General features: G+C 35.9%; 1 protein-coding gene across 4 annotated transcripts in view; it reads left to right on the top strand.

Annotated features, from left to right (window-relative positions):
• The window catches only part of Slc9a9 (solute carrier family 9 member A9), a 691,893-nt gene that overhangs the window by 165,677 nt on the left and 506,679 nt on the right, over positions 1 to 19,537 (top strand). For all 4 annotated transcript variants that reach the window (XM_013159812.3, XM_063249139.1, XM_063249140.1 and 1 more), the window contains exons 3-4: positions 10,235 to 10,312; positions 11,897 to 11,973. In XM_013159812.3, the coding sequence (XP_013015266.1) occupies positions 10,235 to 10,312; positions 11,897 to 11,973 (155 nt within the window). The remainder of the gene's footprint in view (positions 1 to 10,234; positions 10,313 to 11,896; positions 11,974 to 19,537) is intronic.

Genomic DNA, 19,537 nt, shown 5'->3' with positions numbered 1-19,537 from the left:
TAAATTGGTATAAACACTTTAAAGTAATTGACAGTGCTGACTAAAATTGAAGACTTATATACCTTATAATTTAGCAGTTACACTTGTAGAGAAACTTTCACATATCTACAAAGAGTTAAGTATAGGCATATCCACTGAATTATTTTTACTAATGGCAGAAAATGTGAAACAAACTAAGTACACATCTAAGAGAAGGGAAAGAATGGAAACAAATCTTGATATGTTCATTCAGGAAAATGATACACAGTAATTTAACTGAATGGGCAAGATTTATGTGTATAATTAATATAGATAAATCTCAGAAATGAAGGTGAATGTAAAAATCAGGATACAGAATATATTTATTAAATTTCTTAAAAAGTAAAAAGTATGTACAAAGAATACCAGTTATTATTAGTTGACACATAGATATGAAGTATAAGAGTACAGTCATTTAGGGAAAGGGCACCAGTTTTAGGAAATCTGTTACTTCTTGGGAAGAAACAGAGGGAGGAAATTTCAACTCTGGCGTATTTGAGCTCTGTCTGAAGGGTCGGGAGCACTGCTCAGTGATAGCGTGTTTGACCAGTACACGGTTTGATCCCCACCACAAACTACCTTCTCCTGGTGCCTGAGTAACATTTTACTTCGCTTTTTAAGACACTAATTTATTATATAACATAACATAATATAAATACATGCATTACTGTGATCATTTCTTTAACTCTCTAAACTTACTTAGCATCTTAATTTAGTTTAACACTTTGATGTTACCACTGTCTGTCTTGATCACTCCTGTGTTCCTTCTTGTGATCTCTGTCCCTTTATTTCCCCTCACTCTCTCCCCCTTTCATCCAGGAGGCCTTTGTCAGGGCACTAGAGGGTGTGGCCACTGGGCCACCCCACTGAGGAGCCTGGGGCCCACCATCAGATTGTCACCACTTCATCTCTAGCACTCCTTTGTTGAAGTCAACCGAAAAAGATCAGTATACACTTCCAAATTATAAAATGCAAAGGATTTCTCCTCAGTTCTCAAGTTCCTTTTGTTTTCAAGGAGGGTTAGGGTAGAGTCAGCTTCTCCCCAGCTGGTGTGCAGATCAGCCAAGTGTGAAAATGCAGGTTCATTTTAGGAGTTGGCGTTCTTGAACCATCTGTGTTTATGGAATTTCAGAAGCATAATGAAGTATTGGAAAAATGTATGCCCTAGATACAGTACTAAGAAGATATTCTAAAAAGTACTTGCTGTTGATCTGAAGTGCCAGTTTCCCTGGTCACTACGTTTGTGTCTGCTAAACCTGGCATCCTACAGCGTGGAGAAGCAGCTCCTGTGTATTCTGCTCTTTTTCCGTTTTCTTTGGCCCTGAACTCTCTTCTTCAAGTCTCCCTTTCTGGCAATGCACTCGTTCTTGACTTTTTCTTCCCCTTGCCACCTCGTCCTTGGTCCTCTTCTCTTTTCTGTGAAACCTACTCCCCAGAGACCTGGCCTGTATTAGAAAATCATGTCTTCCCTGCTAATGATTCTGGGCATTTCTCCTTGGTCTTGATGTTTCTACCACACCTGTATTTCCAGTGTCTCACAGATACTCAGTCTTTTTGAGCTGTAGGCTTTTAACCCTCTGGTTTTCTGACCCCTTCTACACCTGCTGAGTCAGCTCCTCCCCAGTCAGACTTTCTCAGTCATCCACCAGATGCAAAATCATAGGCTTTGGGGCAAGGGGCTCATTTTTAAACTCTTACTTCACCTGAAAGCCCTGTCAATCCTCCCTACCATACACCTAGTTTATTTTAAGTAAATACTTGTTGAGTGAATGCTTCATGTCTCCTGGGTTCTTTTCTCTTTAGTTATAACCACTTTTATATTAACTTTATTTTATTCTTTTTCTGATAACCGCAGCCTGAAAAAGTTTTTCTCTTCAAGCTAATCTCAAGTTCCCTGTAAATTAATCTACATATGGTACCATTTTAAGTAGGAAAAATATTTGTCAGCAGGTAATGCATCTACATGAAGTAAGGTACAAAAAATTTTTTTAAAAGTATATTGGAATGTGAAGAGTTCATTCAATATCCTGTCATTTGCCTACCTAACTTTTCAGTTAGTAGAAAAATAGGTACAGGAGTCAGAAAGATAGAGATACAAAACAAAGTGAAATAATAAGACCTGATCTAAAATGTTTTAGGAACCTTTGCTGGGTGTTTTACATTAGCTGACAGAGGAAGGGAAATAGAAAACATGAGATGAGGGGAATTTTTAGAGGACTGGCTTGGAAGGGATGCATATCACTTCCGACCACATTTAGTTGGCCAGTTTTAGGGCCCCCGCTGACAATAAGGAAATGTAGTCAACATGTCTGGCCAGGGAAAAAAGGAAATGGAGCATGTGAGCCCACTGCACTTTCAGCCCCGTGTGCCAGATATGCTTTTGTACACTTTGCCCTTTTGACTTCTCAATAAATTTTAGAGAGCAACCGTGTTGTTCATGGAGAGTTTCTCCAGCTTTTCTAGCAGTTTCTGGGATCTATGTTATGAGTTATATTACAATATATTTAACTAGTTCAGGGTAGAATCATCCTCAGTGTTTTGTTTCATTTCCCATCCATTCATCCACTTGAATATGTTTGTACTTATATCATTCCACAGATATGCAAGCTTGTTTTCAGGAAAAATTCACAGAATAAGTGTTGCTGAATGAAATAATACAAATAGTTAATATTTTGCTAACTATTGTTCAAGTTACTTTTCCTAGAAATCATACAAATTTATATTTGCAATAGAAATTTTGTTATTTATTCCTATTTATAGAACATTTATTAACTTTTCTTCAACTTTGAATGAATATAATTTAAAGTCATTGCTAGTGGATGTGAGAGAAAGTTGCAATCTGGATAGAATCCTACATGTAGGCCTTACCTCCTTCTCTGTCTCTTAGGCTTCTGTGTTCCCTATGTCTGTTCCCCAAATACGTCTGTGCTTTCTATCCACAAATGTTGCTTCAACATTTTCCTTCAAGTCTGCACAACCAGAGCATGTTAAATTCATTTTTATAGCTAATCTTTAAAAGCAACTCTAGGATGTGGATATTTTCATGGGTATAATGCAAATGAAAAAACTGAGACTAAGACATCAAGTTCGGTGACCAATCTAAACAGCAGATGGTATATTTTACTAAGCATTCTGACTCTATCCTTCTTCCTCTCACTCTGGTGCTTCTCAGTGCAAAGCAATTTAAGGCACAGGGAAAGAAGTGCATACCCAAAGCTGCCTGCCCAGACGGAGCCACACTGTCTTTGAAGTCTCCTATTTGTATTAAAAATGCATATACCTCTTGAATTTCATTTTTAAATTCATTTGCATTTATTTTAATATTTAAAGTGATGTAAGTTGCTTACTATCTCCTATAACAGAAACTGCAGGAAGCTGCCAGCTTCCTCTGTGGCTTGGGGAACCTTGTCCACTGGTTCCAGGGAAACCAAAAGATCAGCGTTCTGGGTGCTGGTGCTCCATGGGTAGATTCACTTCCCCTATCCTTCAAAACCCAGCTCATTTGCTGCTTCAAAATCAAACATTCCTGCAGGGTCAAAAACCCAAGGCAGTGTCCGGAAGAGCCATCGTAACTGAGTGTCTTATATCTACAATTGTATAGCATCTTTCTTTCTTTGTCTATGACCTTTATAGAATCAGTTTGTATCACTTGTAGTTTCTTAATACTCCTTACAGCATGAAGAAGTCTGCAAAATTTTTAATGAGTAAAGCATTGAAGGGATTTGAACACATTATTATGCTAACCATTTTTACTTATCCAAGGGAACCAGAAGTTGCCTAAATAACAAAAGCCTAGTTCTTAGCTCTAAATCTTGCTTAAAGCAGTTATATTAACCCAGTGTTCCCTTGGAAACTACATTCTTAGTTTACCCATGAATATACATTTAATTCCCAGTGATATCCCTGTCACTCTGATTACACTGGGCATGCCATTAATTTCTCTTCCAGTCTCTGGAAGTTGGGATAGCTGCGTTTGCCTGCTACCACTCAGGAAAGTTGTCAAAATTGGTGAAACAATGCTTTTGAAAGACCTCTTTGGAAGGACTATGCCACATAAATCACATTTCCTTACTAGGGTGGTTATTTTAGTGCTTATTTATTTTAGTAGTTCAACAGAATGCTGGCAATTCTTCTCAGATAAGTCATATTGAGTCACTATGTGCCTTAATACTCAACTGCAAATAGAATTTTGTATCATTAAACTTATGATGATTTGGGGAATCAAACTCATATATTCATCCTACTCTTGAAAATTTGCTAGTTCTTTATTACCATGAACATATACTGGGGTGATTTCTAGCTAAATAATTGTGAATATATGGAATAATATTTAAGGTACAGTGTGTCATTCTAAACATATTGCTATCTCCATATTATCTTTAATATCTGATTTCATCTCAGTCTTAGATCTGTTCCAGATTAGTCACATCTTGTAGTATAATAGAACATTTAAAAAATAAATAGTATAAATTTTAAATTCTGGTAACCATCTATAAATATACTAATTGTCACTAGCCACAAGTGTTAAAAGTAATATTTTCATCCTTCAGTTGCATTAACTACAGGGCAGGTGTTTAAATTAATAGCTCATGTAGTTAGTGGTTTCCATATTGTACAGTACAATTTTAGAATATTTCCATGGTCACAAAAGTTTCTGTTGGGCAGAGCTTGTCTGTAAGATTTGTATTTTATAGGACTAAAGTTCTTTTACTGAAAATATTTACTTTTTGCACTTTTCTTCACCCTGTCACATAGATTTATTTATTTCCTTCATATTATAAAAAAAAGAAAAGAAATTTCATTGTTTAGGCTTTGCAAACAGCCTCACCTCTGAAACTATGGTTTGAACCCAAAGTCTGAGAAAAATGACATGTGGAATTTCCATCTGGGTGTTGGTACAGCAGCAGATCCAGTCATTTCTGAGAAATTATCTTGGTTTGGAGTTACTCCCAGAACTCTGATTTAGCGGTTCCTAAGCTTACAGCAAGTCTGAAAGGAACACAAATCTATTTTGTATATTCGAATAAATCCTCATATACTGCATACCATTCTCAGCCTGCCAGTTTCATCTGGATGCTCCAGAAAACATAATTCAATAGTACATTAGTTAACCTGCATGCAGGAAATGGAGCATTCTGATTATTGAAATGTTCTTGTTGAGTGATTAACCCAAATTTCACAGACAAACTGCTGAGGCAAGGGATTTTCTGCCTGGAGGTTGTGCCTCTGTGTTTCTCTTTTCCGGATAATCACAGTTGAGCTGCTTCAGCCCTCCAGCACTCAAAGAATACATCTCTATGCTAAAAACTTTATGTAACTTACTGTACTCTCAATAAAGCCTCATAAAAAAGATAGATCAACAATTGGGTATCTGATTATCTGAGAAAAGAGAAAATACTAAGAAGGAAAATTAAAATCTTTACACATTTTAAGCAATTGTGTAACCTTTAAGAGTTCTTAAAAAGTTCTTGAAAAGTTTTTTTAAAGGATTGAATATATTTATCACATATTTTATTTCCTTAATAATAAATACTTGCAAAATGCTTACTAGAAGTCAAGCATTTCTGCAAAACCTTTACAAATATTAATTCATTTAGCTCTTACAACCTCCTTATTATTAGGTATCACATTACTATGTTCAGCGTAATGATGAGGAAACTGTAGCACAGAGAATCAAACTCAAGGAATTTGAGATGAGAATCCAGGTAGTTTGGCTCTGAGTATCCACCCTTTAAAGTCACTCCAGGTAATTTTTGCGTCTGAAAGAACCTAGATCATGAGCTGATGTGATTTGTTTTTATATTACCTAACTGACTCCATTTTCATGCATTAAAAGCTAGAGGTTCAAGAGCTAAAAAGTGAAGTCAAAATACTAATTGCTTCAGGGGCTGCGGATTGAGCTCAGCGGCATAAGCCCCTGCCTTGCAGGCATTCGTGAGTTCAATCCCCGGTACTGATAAAAAGGAAAAAGACCAAAAAAAAAAACAAAAAAAAAAAAAAAAAAAACAAAAAAAACCAAAAAACTAATGCTTCTGGCCAACAGCAGTCATTAAATTTCTGGACCCAAAAGAAGTTGTTTTAAGAGCCCAGAATAAATTATAAAGTAGAAGAATAACTTATAATTAGCCTGGTAGACTTAGAATTATCTAAGAATAAAACAATGTAACATGTTTGTTGTATAATGAGATGGATCATCATTTTTACCTTTTGTGTTGATTATTGCACCCAATGGGACTTTTTTTGACTCATCCTTTTCAGTAAGCCAGTATAACAAAAGAAATAACTGGAGTTTAACCTTGTCTCCATAATACAAGGTATACAATTTTTCTAAAACTGTGGAATGTGAGATTGTGAGAGGAAACCAACAATTAATCACTACTTAGAAGCACTTAGGCTTTCTTGGTTATACAAGTGATGAAGTGGATTAAAAACTGACGGTCATCTTGACACTAGCCGGACTAAATCAGCATAGTGCTCAGTGTAGATGGTTTACCTGAGGACTATTGCCAGCATAAAAAAGAAGTGGAGAGGAAGAGTGTAGCGTTGTGGGTTCTCCTAAGTGTTGCTGTGTTTGGAGCTGTTCAGTCTCCAGACAAAGCTTGTTATGCTAGCTTTCTGATACAAATTTGTTTTCATTGTCCAAAAAGCTTGGGACCTCGTTGTTACTGAGAATGGCTGTGGTTCACTTTCGGGGGGGGGGGGGGGCTCTGATATTTACCACTTCCTGACTCTGGAGGGGAAGATGTGTGTTGTTCAGTCTCCCAGAGAAGCTTGTCATGCTGGCTTCCCTATATGAATTCAGCTGTTCTCATCGTTGGAGGAGCTCAGGATCTCACTGTCACTGAGAATGGCTGTGGTGCTTTTTGAGATAGACCTGGTCCTTATTTGAGCATTTCTTCTAGGCTCCAGTGCAGAAACCTCAACTTATTCAGGCCTCAGATCCTTCACCCTGTTGGCATAGCCTTTCTAGTTTCCACACTGGCATTGGGCCTCCCAGTGCAGATCTATGAAATAGACTTACATGAGTCATTGTCATAGGCTCCAGACCTCCATTTGAACTTATGGAAGGCATTGTCATGGGCTCTAGGTTTTCAGCTGAACTCATGCAGGATATTGCCAAGGATCCAGGTCCTTGGCTGGATTCTCTAGGTCTTTAGTATATAGACAGATTTCTTGCACTCTTGTATTTAACTCTTGGGTGACTATTACCAAATAATACTATAAATTATGTGTCCTATATTGTCATGTTCTGCTTGCAATCTTTGGCTACAGCAAGTGAAGACCCTAAAAGTGGTTTCTTCCTTTCCTGTTAACCCTAACACTTAATCTTCCAACTTCTCATTTTGTCTCAGTGTAACTAGAGGCTTCCCTCTTCTCCCCATACCACCGGCCTCTCACCTAGATTACATAGCAGTCACTTAAATGAGTATCTTAAAGCACAAATCAAATCCTTTCACATATCTACTCCAACCTTACGTTGGTATCTTCCATTTAAAATCCCTCATTTCACCCTGTTTGGTCCCTTTTTCTGTTTGTGGATCTAAGTTTACATGTTACCTCCTCAGGAACCCTCCTTGACCACCATACCTAAACCTAAGCCCTTTTTATATCTGTTTCTGCTCTTTGATCATTTTCTTCACAATACTTACTGTAACTCAGAGTGATTATTGATCAGTTTAGTTATCAGATAGTTAACTAATTGGTTTCATCCATCTTCACTATCTGGAAGTTTTCAGGGAGCAGGAGCTTGGTTTTGTTCACTACGCTGTTTAGTGTCTAGTACAGATCCTAGCACAAGGAGTTTGTTTTTGAACTATTATGTAAACAAATTAATTTTACTACTTGTTAGGGGCCAATCATTAGAAATGACACTGAAGTGAACTGTGTCATATCAGTTACTTTGTTTACAACTCTTCTAACAAAATCCCCTCAAGAACAGCAAGCTATTGGGAGAATAAATCTTAAATGGTTCTTAATGACAGAAGAGGAGATAAACTCACTCTTTTTACAGTGTTTAGGTATGATAAGAGTATATAAGAAGGCTTTGGAAACAATAATCTAGAATCTAGAATCCCAGCTCCATCAATTACTAGCTGCCTGACCTTGACAAGCGAAAACCTCTCTAAGCCTCTGTTTCTCCACTGTAAATGGATTTATGCACCATTTGTGCATAATCTCTAATGCTTAATATGCAGCCTGGAATGGTGACCTAATGATGAGCCAATGAAATGCGCAAATTAGTCCTCTTTTTTTCTTGTGAAAACTAAATGAAATGCTGCACTTAGAGTATTCAGTGATGTGCCTCAGGGAGTGTAGGCACATGGACTACTACTACTTTTGACTTTCTTCTTGCTTGCCTCTTCCTTTTTCTCAGGTGTTTGAGCATATGTAGTATCCATACCATAATTCCCTGGTTTTGGATAAGTCATGGAAAAGCTTGAAAAACCTGAGGAATATTCTTATGCTTATGGCTTCCCGTGTACTCTCTCCAACCAGTGAATAAACTACACAATGTACTGGCCAAGTACTGAACTAGTTATCATGTGAAGCAACATAGCAATGTAAGAACAAGCTCCTAGCTAAAGAAGTTCATCTGTTAGCTGAAGAAGCTAGAATAGCATGGGCAAAACTGTTATTAAGACAAGAAAGCACAAGGAGATCGGCCTTATTAAAAGCAAGATTGGGCAGAAAGTCTGTTATTCTCCTTCTTCCTGTAGGTAGACCATCAGGTTAAATGCTCAGAGGTGGGTGCTTGTAGTAGGCTTTTAGAAAACTTGCTTTGGGCTGGGAATTTAGCTCAGTGGAATAAGCACCTGGCGGGCAAGCCGAGGTCATGAGTTCGATCTCTGGTACCAAAAAAAAGAAAAGAAAAGAAAACTGGCCTTAGCCTCATTTCTCCAGAAGGGAGGGCTTATACAGATTCTAAGATCCTTGGCTGGTGGCCCCAATAATTGTCGCCTACTGAAAGTTAGCCAGTCTGTGACCATGCCAGTGTCTGAGAGGTCCCTAAGTCCTGGTATGAAAGGGTGAGCTAAGCCCATTACTTCCCACTTCTCGTGGATGGGATGATAGTGGAAGATCAACAATATATTAGGCAATGAACTAGGCCATGGGGAGGGATTGAGGCCATACAGAATTGACTAAGGCACTATTATGATCTTTGATAAGTTTCTAGTTTAATGAGGGAAATGGTCAAACACAAATCAATAACCATACAAAATATGTCATGAAACTCAAGATGCTACAGGGAAGGCCAAACATGTTGAAAAACACAGAAGAGAGTATGGTCAATTTGGTCTGGGAGCTCAATCATATTTTAAGGAAAACTACTTGAGATTCAGCTTCAGAGAGGAGTAAGACTAAAGGCATATAGGGGAGGAAAGTACAAATTATAGTTGTGAAATCCATACATGTAAAAGATTTGATGAGTGATTTATAGTACGAAAGTCTTAGTGGCAAAATAATAAATGGTAGCATATGTATAAGAGAGATGGAGGGAGGGAAGAGAAAGATAATAGCTATAGAGAAGCAAGGAAAAGCCATTTTGAAGATTAAATGAAATCTTATTTTCAGATTATCAAGCAATAAAATAGATAGTGAATTCAGGAATTTATGTAATTCATTTCATTTGTACTTCCTACCAACTCACAAATGCTTTTTTGGCCAACTTTGTTTTAATATTTAAGTAAAAGGCAAGAAAGAAATACTAAAAAAATTTATTTTCATTTTCAAGTGTGTTTTCCACAATCTGCAAAATATTTTAAATTTTGGAATAGGAAAAGTACAGAAAATGAAGTCCAAATTTTTATAATTTTTTCATTGAGGGAAAACAGTAAGTAAATCCTTCTGAAGCCAAAATAGCTGAGTAATACTAGGTCCTTGTATCAGAAAAAACTGTAATGAAAACATTCAAATATGAGAAATTAATACGCAAAAGAAAAAAATTTTCCCAGAAAGATCTAATTACATTTTTATGGCTGCTGTTCTTATTAGCCTTAAGACAAAAATTATAAATTTTGCGTTAAAATATTAATTTATATTATACTGCACTTGTGAATTTCTAAATTTTCATTTCTACCTATTTTTTATCTCTAATTTAATAGTATTTGCATGCCTAGTTCAAACTTAGCAAAGCTGACTATAATTGTGTTTTTAAAATATATTTTAATGGCCTGAAGGAAAATATTTCTAACTGCTCTTTTCTCTTTTCTGGCAGATGACATTTGACCCAGAAATCTTCTTCAATGTTTTATTGCCACCAATTATATTTCATGCAGGATATAGTCTAAAGAAGGTAAATATATAGTGATTATTTTCTTTTATCATTAAGTGAAGAATTTACCAGTACTAATGAAAATAATTATTTTACAGACCTGCCTATTTGATAAAAATATCATTATCTCATGTAATAAAGATTTAGGGGTCAGGGATTTCACTCAGTAGCATAAGCATCTGCCTGGCAGGAGCAAGGTCATGTGTTCAATCTCCAGTACCAAAAGAAAAAATAATAGGAAATGAAAGATTCAAACTCTACATAGTCAGAATTTTTCTAAGTTTGCCTTGTGTAGCATGCAGGTCATTGGCCACATGAAGTTCTTGAACCCTTGAAATGTGGCTAGTCTGAATTGAGATGCTGTTTAAGTGTAAAATATGTACCAGATTTTAAAGAGCTGGCATTTTAAAAAACATATACTGTCACAAATGTTTTATATTGATTTCATGCACAAATGATAGTATTTTGCATATATTGATTTAAAAACAAAAGATTATCAAAATTCATTTCATATTTTAAAAATTTGTTTTAATATGGCTACTAGAAAACTTTTAAATGCTATATATGGCTTGCATTGTGCTTCTATTGGGCATGATAACAGAAGAGTTTACTTATTACTTAATGTTATGTTTACCCATCTGGGTATAAACTCAAAAAGGCTGCTATTGTCATACAGAGAAAGTTCAGTTGTACAATTTCTATGCACTTGCCTGATGATATATATGCATGGCCTGACCTTGTGTATTTTATACATTAAAATTTCATGTAAGAGTTTAAGTGTTGGCATTTCCCATGCTGCAGAATGAGGCTCTGGCCTGTAGATTTCTGAGAGAAAAAGTAATTCATCTGCTTTTCTGCTGCCCACCCGCCACCCAGGGATTCCTTGTGCTCTCCTCTCTTTGGCCTGTCGCTTCCAGGAGCCAAAGAGCTTCTGCATTACAGACCCGATGTTTTCTGTCTGTACTCCAGGCTCCCTCTTGTCAGTACTGGCCACTCAAATTTCACTAAAGTGGAAGAAATATTTCTTAAGCAAGCATTTGAAGAGATTTAGAAGGCTGGATTTATTTGTCATCTTTCTCCAGCTCCAGCCCCAATACAAGGCATCATTTTGTTTTTGATTCATTAATCATTCAGGTTTTAAAAGTTTGGTTTCATGACATTTGGAAAACATATAGAAGAAAAGCCAGTGATCCAATAAAAACCAAAAGGTAACTTACATAGAATAGTATGTTTTAAAAAAATGTTGAAGATGTTACATGTACAACAAAATTATTGAAAAATATTTCCTCTATTAATTGTCCCAGAGTCCTAATAGACATTGTCCCAGCCCCTTCTCTTCCTCTCCTGTCCAGCTAATTGGAATAGTTGTCTCATCTCTACTCTGTCATCTTCCAGTGGGGTTTTCTTTTTCCCCCCGCTGTCTCTTGTAAGAAAATCACTTTATCTCTATAGACACAGCAAGGTCAGAAATGAGGCTCCAGATACAAAATTTGCCTAAATGGTAAGGGAAAAAAAGACCTGTGAAAAGCGTGCAGTTATTTTTATTTCCTGTTACACTAAGAATTGCAGATGTACTCTTATGAAATATATTTTTTTTCTCCCCAGAGACACTTTTTTCAAAACTTAGGATCTATTTTAACATATGCCTTCTTGGGAACTGCCATCTCCTGTATCGTCATAGGGTAAGTGACATTCAGAACCCATGGTGAAATTCCAGGTGACTAGAAGGTCAGTGATCAGCAGAAGAGATCTAGAACTTCCTGTGCTCCTGCTGGGTGGACCAATTATCTATTTTTTTTTTTAGTGTATCATATCTGAAATTTTTGTTTTGTTTTTCCCTTTGTTTTGTTGCAATGCTGGGGAGCAAAGCCTGGGCCTTCTGAGTACCAGTAAGCAATTTACAACTGAGCTACATCCTCAGCCCTAGTATGTCATATTTTTCATATTTTGTCCAACCCGATTCCAAAGTTTACATGTCTTCTTAGAAATACAAGCTTTAAATCAAAGCAAATGACAACTGGATTGTGAGATTTTCTCTGTGAATTTTGGACTTCTGATTTAGAGACTGTGGAATCACTTGAAGCATATTGTGTTATTTTTAGCTTGAATAATACACTGCACTATTTTTCCCTTTGCCTTTGTAAGACCCTATCTGTAGGTGACAGGAGTACAATAGTAACTGTGTCAAAGGTTTTCTTTCTAAAGGGAGATTTACAAGAAAGCACTCTGAAACAGATATGTCCAGATATCAGCAGAGCTGCAGGGATGGCTTTTTGGTAGGTACTTTGTGGAATGTGGACATTTCTCTCAATATATTTTATTGGTTATGCTGCTAAACACTAAATCAAAGACTCTGGCTTGCACCTTATCATAAAGCAAAATGTGATCCAAAATGGTGAAAGCTCTTCAATTCACTTATAATCCTAAACAATACATTAAACTTCCATTGCAGAAAGAATGTCTAACTGCAATAACTGTAATGATGCAGATGTCCTAAATTGTCTGATACAGCCAACACTACCTTGATTTTTACTGTTCAACTGCTGGCACCCCCCATGCTGCAGAATTGGGCTGCGGCCTATAGGTTTATAGCTGTTATAATGCTGAACGAGAAATGATGCTGAAAACACTCATCAGTGACAACTCCAGCCCTTCTTCATGGTGTGTGCCAGTGGAAGGCTGAGGAGACGTCTCTACTTAAACTGAAAGTAAGAGGATTTTGAGTTAAAGGTTCTGCCACATAATATGAAAATATCGAGCATGTTTAAGGCACAGAATAAGTTAAAAATTTTAGCACCTGAAAGTGGAGGCTTACAAGCAATAAGAGTATTGATAAGTCTAATCATTTAAAATATGACACCATAAGAAACAAAATGTATTTCTATGATGTTAATCTTGATTTACAATTTCAGAACTTTTGAATGTACATACATAAATTTAGACCAAATTTATACTTTTATAATTTGGTGAACCCCCCCTTCCTATCAGATATACTAAAAATTTAGGAAATAATTGGCTATATTTTCTAAGAAATGGTGGTAAGAACAACCACAGATATTTATTGATTATATATACCATGTCCTTTAAAAAGTTATTTAAATAGATTATTCCATTTAATGCTTAAAATAATACAATTAAGTTAATATTACTTATTAACCTCATTTAGTAGATGGAACAATTGAATTATAGGAAGAATAACCCAGTGGGAAGTTACAGAGCTGAGATTAGTAACTAGTTTGGCCCAGAATCAAATTCCTAATACAACAATATTAAAAACCAGCTTTAGCTCATTGAATATTATCATTAAAAAGTCAACTCACCCGGTCAGTTTTCACTCATGTTTAAATCTATATTTACATGTGTTTCTTCATCAGCCAAACAGGGGTTATCATAGACATGGGAGACTTTTATTTGGGGATTTTGTTCCTGGCTAGCATGGGTCCTTGCTTTAATAGAAATGAAAATTAAAACTAAAGCACAAATTTACAAAAAAAGAAGCTTTAATTGACAAGTTAGAGGGAAGAAAAAAAGATTCTAGTTTATGTAGCTAGAAAGGGCATACTGTGGCACAGGGGTTTAGACTAGCCTTACAGGAGGGCACCTTTCAACGAGTAGCTGGTGGGCTGAGGTCAGGTTGATCATTATCTCAGTTGTGCTGTAGCTTTGGGATCTGAATGGCTGACAGATGGTTCTGTTCCCAGAAAAAGACTGTCTCTGTCTGTGGTGGTCTCAGTCATGTGGGGCTCAGCCTTTCCTGGAATCCAGGTGATCACAGTTTTAGGGCAATGGTTTAAGCTGCCTGGATATAGCTGAATGTCCCTAAAAACCTCTAATTTTGGTGTCGTGAGTCTTCAAAGGGGAGGAGATTGTATAAATTCATTGGCTAGTTCTCAGAGACATTCCTCAAATATTCAACATGTCCCTATGCAGAGCTGATAGGAGACTTGACTCAAGATTTACAGTAACAAAGGATACAAAACGAAAGTCAAGCTTTATTCTACATTTAGTTACTTTCTAGACATCTGTAGGCCCAGTAAAGGATCATATTAAAATCGATTTTAAGTCATTGAGTCTCTCGGAAGAAAACACAAATTATATGTTTAATAAGTAGCAGGCAAGGGCCCTCCTGCCTGTTACCCATCTCTGTGGTGGTCCCTGACCACATCACAACTTCGTGCCACCTGTAAAAATCCCACATTCTTAAGGGAAAGGAGAGATGTCTGAGTTTATGCAGATACACTTGTCTGATCCAGGCAGGAGGAAGGATGTAGGATCACTAGATAAACTTTTGAGAATGATTTCACAGAGTCAGTGGATCTTTGGAAGTCAGTTCATGGAAAAACATGAGGCAGACTTTGCATGCTGTTGAGTTCATTACCTACAGTGTGTGGGGGAAAACGTTGGATAAGGTTCCATGTTGAAAAGTAGGTTTCATACAGCAGTGCCAGAGGATACAAGATTGGGGAGTGGAGAATCAACAGTGGAAGGCCATGAAGCCTCGAATCAGTATAGATGAGATGTTGAGTCCATGGAATGTGAGTTGTGAGCCTTCAGTGAAACTCAAGTAGGGGGCCAAGGTATTCTGAGATCTTCTGTATCAAGTCAAACTACAGGCTAGTTTTAGAGTTACACTTAGAAATTTCACAGAAATTGAAATTACTGAGTGAGTTCTTAAATTTATTAACTCGCTATCATTTCAATACTTAAATGTAAACTGGATTTCACATTATATGGGAAAGATTAACAATACATCTTCTGGTAATAAGAGCAGAGAAACTTTTTGATTTTGTATTTTTTTTAAGCATGAACTGTTCTTCAAGAATTCAACTATCTTTTCTAGCATCATCTCTCATTTTATCGTTTGAGACTATTATTTTTGGTACATCTTCCTTTTTAAAATCACCTGTGTGTTTGACATATTTCTCTATTGGGCTCTTCCTTCTCTGGGAGCTGTTTCTTTTTTCTTGACCCTGTATCTGTGCTGTCTACCACATAGTGTGTCAAAATGGCAATCAATATATTTTGTTCTAGGCCAGGGATGTAGCTGAGCAGCATAGTTCCTGCATATATATATATATATATATATATATATATATATATACTCATTAGTATCCCTGAAATGTTTTTTTAAACAATAATGAAAATAATATTCTTTTAGTTTCTATGATAATGAGGAAATGAAATAAATTCCACATATAAAAAACATTTAGAGAAAGAAGCATGGATCACAATGATACAAGAAAGGGTAATTTTAAGAATTTTAAGAATGACTCATTTTAAAAATTTCTTCCCAGATCTAAGGTTACTTGTATTATATCATTTTACTGTCACAGTACTTTCATGAGGTGAATACTGTTGTTATCCTTACATGTAAATATAAGGCTGCTGAGGCTAACACTTGTCCAAAGTTACACAATACACAAATAGTAGCAAATGATAACACCAACCTACTTCAGAATGTTCACTCTTGGAATCTTTTTGTCCTTCTCTTTCTTCTCCTAATACAACACTTCATATTTCCTCTAGTATTTTAAAATTAATAATTATACCTTTTTAAGGCTTCAATACTTCCAAATTCTCCCATTTAGCATTAGAGTTAGCAATTATGAAAAATACAAATATTTAAGGATTAGTTGCCAAGTATGGTGGTGGACACCTGTAATCCCAGCACTTGGGGGCCTGAGGCAGGTTCAGCATAGATTCAAAGGTAGCCTGGAAAACAGTAAGATCCTGTCATAAAGAATAAAAAACAAAATAAAATAAAAATTGACCATGAAAATAAGTTCAAAGAGAGTGATGAAACCTGTGTTTTTCCTATTGGAAGTGGTTGAAAGGATGATTTAAATCCATTTTACATCTTTGGAATTATTGGACTCTTGGTACTCATGCAGGAAAACCTGGATTTATAAACCTAAGGTTGTTCACGTTATTCATGTGAGATTCCTCAGGATTGTTGATTTTCCTGTTGGACACCTTACTATACATATTACACAAAGGCTGTACCTAATATCTCTGTCCGTCTGTATATGAGGTGTAGGCCCGATATAGATATTCTTACTTTGCTCACTGTGTTATATTACCTGCTTGCCTATTGATCTTGAGACCTACGTGACCTTGACACTGATTTTTAGGGTTACTATTGCTCTGTCCTTAACTAGAATAAGTTATACTGAGATTCAGTAGCCACAAAATATATGAATCCAAGAAGGGACACAGTGCTAATCTGGAACCCAAACCTGACCATGTAGTTCATAGTTGGTGGCTGAGTCATACTCAGTGCTTTAAACTCTGACCCTGCAAGAGAGTGACTTAGAGCAGGGTTCTTAACCTGGGGAAACAGCACCCTGAGATGGTGTGCAGAAATACTTTAAGGAGGCAGTTAGGTCCCTCAGTTACCTGTGAGCTTCTATGGGAGAGTGCATAGATTTCACAATTCATGATTTTGGAGGTCACTGTAATCCACAAAAGCCAAGAAATTGTATGTTTTTTTTTAAAAGTCTGGACAGAATGGGCTTTTAAAACAGAGGATTTTTAAGTCTGGACAGAAAGATATGGTCAGAACCGAGGGTTTTATGTATATCCATATTTAGTTGGAACTGAAGTTTCCTCTAGATTATCTTCAGGATGGCCATAAATAGATTCATGCAAGCAATAGTAATAAACTATTTATTATGTATTGTCAGTGTTCTCAGACTTGGAGTCCATCCAGTGTACGTCCCTAATAATAGATGTATTACAGGTCTACAAATGAATATTATTTTTTACAAAATAATGTCAAATTCTTTTTCAAAACAATGGTATATTTTTTCTTCTCAAATTTTGGTAATCTAGTAGTTATAAAAATTATATTGGGATCTTCATTTATATTTTCCTGTCTATTAAATTATGTTTTAATATGATGCCTTCTCAAATTTCTGTCCATTTTCTATTAAGTTACTTTGCCATATTTTCATTAATTTGTTAAAATTCTTATGTGTTCCACATATTATATTAATATATATGTGTATATATGTATTTGTAAATACATCTTAATTTGTGGCTTGTATTTTTATCTTGTACCAAACAGGTTCTTAACTTTAATGTAGTTAAATTCATTAACATTTTCTTCTATGGTTACATATTTGTGTTTTATTTAATAAGTCCTTTATCACAAAGACAAAAATATTTTTTCTAATGTTTGAAAGTTTTCTGCAGCAATTTCATTTTTTGAAACTGATTTTTTCAGATGATGGAAAATAGGCAACCAATTAAATGTTTTTCTTCTCAAACGGGTAACTAATTATTCTACCTATTATGGTGTAGCCTTTCCCTAGGATTTTCTTTCATGTATTATGGTTCTTAACTATACTTGACTATCCCTAAACCAAGACCACACAGTGCTTGTTGGTCCTATTTATATGACAGCTTAATAGTCTTTATACTTTATAGGGAACAGCATAAAGGATATTCTTCATGAGTACCCTGTTATTAGTTCTTCAGTCTTTCATATGAGTGTACTCCAATCCATGTATGTATAGGTGTGCAATTTAAAAAAATATATAAATATATGCTTAAAAATTCTATTTATATTTATATATTTTATAATTATATTTCTCAGTAGTTTCCTCAGGGATCCATTGGCACGTGAACAAGAGGAGACATGTAAAAAGATATTTGTAGCAATATTACGTATCATAGTAAAAACTTGAAAGCAACTCAGATTACATTGTCAGAATAGACAAATTCATATAATGCAGTATTATGCAAAGGTCAAGTAATGATAAAATAAAATCAGGTATGAAAACATGGAGGAATGTCAGAAACATAATGTAAAATCAATGAACTGACTCATATAAAACTTTAAGTTTAATACAGCATTATCTTTATGATGCTCACAAATAACCATGATTAAATACTGTTAGTTAAGTCCATATGCATGTAGTTGTGAAGACATTTATGCAGGTGTTTTATAAGTAGAGAAGTTAAAAACACAAAATTCAGTGGTATGATTATTTCTTAGGAGAGACAAACAATGGAATTGGAAGAAGTACATAAGAGAGATTAGTATTTGACAGTGTCCTGTCTCATGGGTTGGGGTGTTTTTCCAGGTATCCAATATATTATTATACCATATACAGTAATGTATATGTATCTGCTATATATTCTGTTGCTTGTATCAATTATGTCAAAAAGAAAAGGAAAAGAACACAAATAAAAGGAGCTACTTAACAGATTTCAAAACTCTACTAGATTATGGTGCTTATTTCCATTCCTGGGAAATTGATTCTTCTATTTTTTTTTTCTGTGTGTTTTTAATAAGAACAAAAAAGGTTGCTGGGCAGCAGTACAGAGGCAAAATTGTCAGTAATATATTTGCCAGTGTCCCCAGGTTAGCTTTTGTCACCCACACATACTAATTTTGTGTTTCTCCCACCTATATCACTTCATTCTTGAGCCCTGCCCCTCCCTCTCAGCGGTTGTTTTTTACTGGTCCTGGAGACTGCTGTGTCTGAAACTTTGTTTTCTCCACGCTATGGAACAGTGGAGCTCGGGGAAGTGTCTTGAGTCAGACTGGAAAGCCTACCTCTTTGTGCATTCATTTATTCTCTAGATTCTGTAACAGCTGTCACAGGTGTCAAAGAAAAAAATACAATATTCTGCCTCCCAGACACAGCCAAATTAAAGAACAAAATCTCTGGTCTGTCAAGTACAGCCAGAGCTGCTTGCCAGTGTAGTGCTTCATTCCATATCCCAGTGCCCATGGGCTACATGAGAGTGGCAGCAGAGAAAAGGGGAAAGTTTACAGGGAAAAGAAACCAAAGGAAGGATGAAAAAGACTGTGGAGAACATCAAAGATGTGGTTTGGTGATAAGAGAAGTCAGCCCCTAAAGCTGTCGGCGTGTAACATTATTCACCAATCTAGTGCTCCTTCCATGGCCTCAGACAGTGTCAGAGAAGGGAATGACAGATACGAGAAACAAGCTCTGAGAGGATCTAAAAGAGAAACAAATAAGGCCACTCCAAATTAGGAAAATAAATGAATGATATAATGGTAAAGGGAGAGAAATGCCTAATAAAGAAGGAAGGGTATATAAATAATTGAAAGGTATTCTGCAAGTGCCTTATTAAGCTTTCTCTATTTTGATAAGCCTCACTATTGAACATTCTATCCTAAAGATTTAACTATCGGATTCTTTTTATACGAAATATTCAAATCTTGAATGGATCCAGTTTACCTTCATTCTTTAGTAGCTTTAATTTGACCAA

This window comes from Cavia porcellus, unplaced genomic scaffold (genome assembly GCF_034190915.1).
Source record: "Cavia porcellus strain 051 isolate PalLab524CR breed Dunkin Hartley unplaced genomic scaffold, mCavPor4.1 scaffold_5, whole genome shotgun sequence".
In the NCBI taxonomy this organism is placed as follows: Eukaryota; Metazoa; Chordata; class Mammalia; order Rodentia; family Caviidae; genus Cavia; species Cavia porcellus.
Note: the sequence above shows the minus strand (reverse complement) of the source record. Positions and strands in the feature narration are given on the sequence as shown.